The following is a 4048-nucleotide window of genomic DNA, read 5'->3' as shown; positions in this document are numbered from 1 at the left end:
AGAGCTACAGGTGAGCTGCAGAGCCACACCTCCTCCTATAGAGCCATGGAGCTGGTGTTGGTCTGAGACCCCCACCCCGACACATGAGGGCCTGCTGCATAGACCAGAACACTGAGGCCAGAGAGCAGAGCAGGTGGGCCAGGGCCTCCAGTCAACCTCGCCCACCACCACCACAACTCACCCTTTACAGATGGGTGAACTGAGGCCAGTGGGTATGACTTAGCTGTGGCTGCCTAATGTGCAAGCCAGAGGAAACACCACAAGAACACCTCTGGGTACAAGCCAGCATCCCAAGCAGAAAGATGGGATCCAAAAATGGAGATGGCAGCAACGTCAATGGGAGCGCAGAGGCCAGGGAGTGCCCTTGCATCTCGTCTTCAAGTGCTTCCTGTTTTGTGGTACCCTCCACCAAGTTTCCCTAAGTCCAAGACCTGCTATAAGCGCTCCCTGTGAAGCCCAGCAGTGTTACACAGCAGTCCCCTCTGCGCCCCCCTCCCCTGCCTCAAAATGATGAATGACAGGGCAGCTACTTTCTCAGTCACAGCCGTTGTTTGCTCTCCCAGAAGCCACTCATACTAAGATCTGGAGGAAGAGCAATCAGGCAGAGGGAACAGCAGTACTGAAGACCTTGAGGCAGGATTGAGTTTGTTTACTTCAGGAGCAGACAAGAGGGGCAGTCAGGAGCCTAAACGTGTGCAGGCCCTATATGAGGTCTCATCCACCAGCCTTCACGTTGTATCCTAGGTACAGTGAAGTCACTGGGTCAAAGAAATAGGACTCGACATACGAGGAGGATCGCTCTGGCTGCTCTGAACAGGCAAGAGTGGGTGTAATGCAGACTAACACCTGGAGGCTCACACAGCTTCAGAGTAAGAGATGGGGCGAGGACTAGAACGCCTAGCAGTGAAGACAGCACAAAAGATGAGATTTATTTTGCAGACAGAACTCACATACCAGCTGAAGTATTTAGCATATGTGTTGGAGAACCAGAACAACTGAGGATGCTCCAGGTTTTTGGCTTAATCAACTAGGTGGACAGTAGTGTCATTCACTGAAAAGCAGAAGACGAAGGGAGATTTAGAGGTTGATCGGATGTTTTGAACATGCCAAATTTGAAATGCCCATGAAACATCCAAGTAGAGATGCTGAGTAGGCAGCTGGGCTCCGGGCTTCTATCTAGTCTGAGATGCAAGTTTGGGAGATACCACCAAAATGGCATCACAGCCACTGAGGAGGATTAAGCCACCTGGAAAACCTGATTCAATGCAGCAGAAGGCCTGGGACTATCGCCTGGAGCAGCCAACATTTAGAGAGGTCATCCACCGAGGCTTAACCCGAGTCTTTGGCGGGGACTGTTAGGCCAAGAAGCTCTCTGCTCCTAAGAACAAAGCCTGGCCTGCTGGGAGCCACACTGGCTCCCTGAGGATGAATTGCTCAGAAATGAAGGCAACAAAAATGACCAAGCACTGGGGTGAGAGCCTGGATCCAGCACTGCCAGACGCCTGCCTCATCTGTACTTCCTCTAGCACACACGGTTAGCACACGCTTTCACTCATCCACTTTTATAAAAATTAGTTTTATTGGGGCAACGTGACATCACGAGAGAAAGCACCACACCATGTGGCAGGACCTCCTTTCCTAAGTGAGCACCAGTGCACAATCACACAGCTTTCCCACCATTCCTCACTACCAACAGCTACTACATCTAACACTAAAGACTGACTAAAATATTCTTTCTATAACATGCTGAACACTCACTTCAGCTTATTGTTGAAGCTTTTCTAAACGGACTTCCCTCTTCTGGCAGGAGGAACAATTCACCTGAAGACCTACAAATGGGGGTCTCGTGCTTGTCTGACAGTACCCAATATGCTGGTCTCACATCTGCCCAAAAAACGGCACCAGACTCACTGACCAGCCAGGGACAGACCAACCCCACATCTGTCCCACAGAGCATTCCTGGAAAGGCTCTGCACCCAAGATAAACCCCCACACCACTCACGGAGAGGGACTGTTCCAGGATGGGGGAGAGGCTAAAAGAAATTGAACCTAAACTCTTCATCAGGAGTGTCCAGGGTGGCCTTGGCTCCCCCTGCTAGGTGAGGCCTGCAGACCCTTCCACTCTTCTTTCTGGCGGCCTCACCTACAGGCTGCACCTGGGCTGACTGGGCTGCTGCGGGAGAAGAGAGAGACAGCATGAGGACTGAATAACAACAGCTAACATTACCTCTGCCCCCACAATTCTAACTGCTTTGTATAAATTTAACTGACTTCTCAAAATTATGAGGTAGGTAGTATCATCACACTCCTTTTAGAATCAAAGAGTAATTCACTAACTCTCCTGCTCGTCTCCCTGGTCTAGGCCCAAATTCTGTGTTCCCGAGGTCCGAGCTTTCTCATTCCCCGCTCCCTGAGGTTTCCCTGAGCCAGTCTCCTCCTCCCGCCAGCCATGTGGCTCTAAGCTTCTTTCTTTCACTCCCTAGGCTCTTCTTCCCCAACCCTTGAATTAGGCTGCCCTGAATCAACCAGTTCCCGGGTCCTCACCAGTCCGGAGGGCCCGCAGGGCTTCGCGCCACTCGCCTTCCATCTGAGCCCTGTAGTCCCCAAACAAGGAGCGCATCAGCTGCCTCTTCCGGGGCAGGGGGGTTCTTTCGCTGTGCAGGGTTCGGATTGCCCCAACAGCCTGCTCTCCTGCGGAAAAAAAAAAGGACTAGTGGCCTCCTCTATCCTCTCCTCCTATCGTCCTACCGCAAAGGCAACAATTCCACCCGGGCAGCACCTACAGCCCAGAGCACTGTCACCATTCACCGCCCCACCAACTCTACAGACGGGCCCCTCACTCTGTCTCGGGCTGGGTCTCCGCGTCTTGAGGCCTAGCTCCAGCTGCTCCACGCACCAGGCCAGTTCCCGAGCCAGCTGCTCCGCCTGTGATGGATGGGGGTAGTGGCTGCGAGAGGGCCTCCAGGCCCACCCCACAGCGACCCCCACGCCCCCATCCCATCCTCCGCCACCTCCACCCGCAAATCTGAGCGCACACCGCGGGCAGACTCCACCCTCCCGACCGAGGCCGCCCTTGCCTGGGCCTCCGCGCTCAAGGGTGCTTCCTCTGGGGCCGGCTCTTCGGGGGCCTTGCTGCCCGGATTCGCCACAGAGGGCCCCTTCCGGGTTTTCTTTCTCTTCTTCTGCTTCTTAGCGTCCGCCTCGCCTCCACCGCCTACGGGGCGCGCGTCCCCGCGCGCGGGGGGCCCTGGGCGGAAACGGACCGGGTGGGACCCTACAGCGGAGGGACCCGGGAAGCCGGGGCCGCGGGGCGCGCGCGCGGTACCTGGACCTGGGGCCGCCGCTGTCTCCCGAGCAGGATGTCCCAGGGCCTGGAGAAAGGGGGCAGCACGAGGATCACGGGGGCCGCCACGGCGCCAGGCCCCGCCGCCCGCGCGCCCTCCCCGCCCCGCTCACCGCCATGCGCCAGGTCGCCGCCGGAACCCACGTAGGTCCTCGGGTCCCACGCCGAATTCGCTCCTCCAGCAACGCGCCCGCGGCGCAGCGTTCCGGGCGCGAGCGGGCGGCGGGCGGCGGGCGGCGCCCGCCCGGAGCGGAGCCAGGCCCAGCTCTCACTCTGTTGTGGCCCCGTCGATCCTTCAGCACCTCACAGCCGCCTCGTTTGTTTTCCCTGGCGGTACTAGCGCCTCTTCAACCCCCAGAACCCGGCAGCAGGTCCTTGAAGAACCTGAGAGAGGAAGGTGTGGAGGACCCAGGCGGCCCCGTCAGCGGTCCCCGAACTCCTCTCCGCGCCCCGCCCTGGCGTGTGGTGAAGGCTCCCGGGCCCCGCCAGCTCTCCCGCTGTCCGCGCCTCCACGGCCGCTCAGACCCCACGCCTCGCGTCCACTCTCCGCCACCACGGCTGCGTCCTCGCTCTTGAGACACACCAGTCTCCGCTAAAACGATGTTTGCTCGGCCTGCTCTCCTAGCCTCCTTGGAAAATGTATTACCACCTTCATACGTGCAAATATGCAGTCAATTCTCATTATGTGAGGTAGTTCTATGAAGT

General features: G+C 57.4%; 1 protein-coding gene across 1 annotated transcript; it reads right to left on the bottom strand.

Annotated features, from left to right (window-relative positions):
* Positions 1-1557: 1557 nt before the first annotated feature.
* Positions 1558-3567, bottom strand: C21H8orf33 (chromosome 21 C8orf33 homolog). Its single transcript, XM_058565290.1, has 6 exons — positions 3457-3567; positions 3326-3371; positions 3078-3247; positions 2841-2925; positions 2545-2691; positions 1558-2173 (listed from the first exon to the last, which is right to left on the bottom strand). The coding sequence occupies exons 1-6, from the start codon at positions 3460-3462 to the stop codon at positions 2034-2036; spliced, it is 594 nt and encodes a 197-aa protein (XP_058421273.1). The 5' UTR covers positions 3463-3567; the 3' UTR covers positions 1558-2033.
* Between the last annotated feature and the right edge of the window lie 481 nt (positions 3568-4048).

Source organism: Diceros bicornis, chromosome 21 (genome assembly GCF_020826845.1).
Source record: "Diceros bicornis minor isolate mBicDic1 chromosome 21, mDicBic1.mat.cur, whole genome shotgun sequence".
In the NCBI taxonomy this organism is placed as follows: domain Eukaryota; kingdom Metazoa; phylum Chordata; class Mammalia; order Perissodactyla; family Rhinocerotidae; genus Diceros; species Diceros bicornis.
The sequence above is the reverse complement of the archived record's forward strand: the minus strand, read 5'-3'. Positions and strand labels throughout refer to the sequence as shown.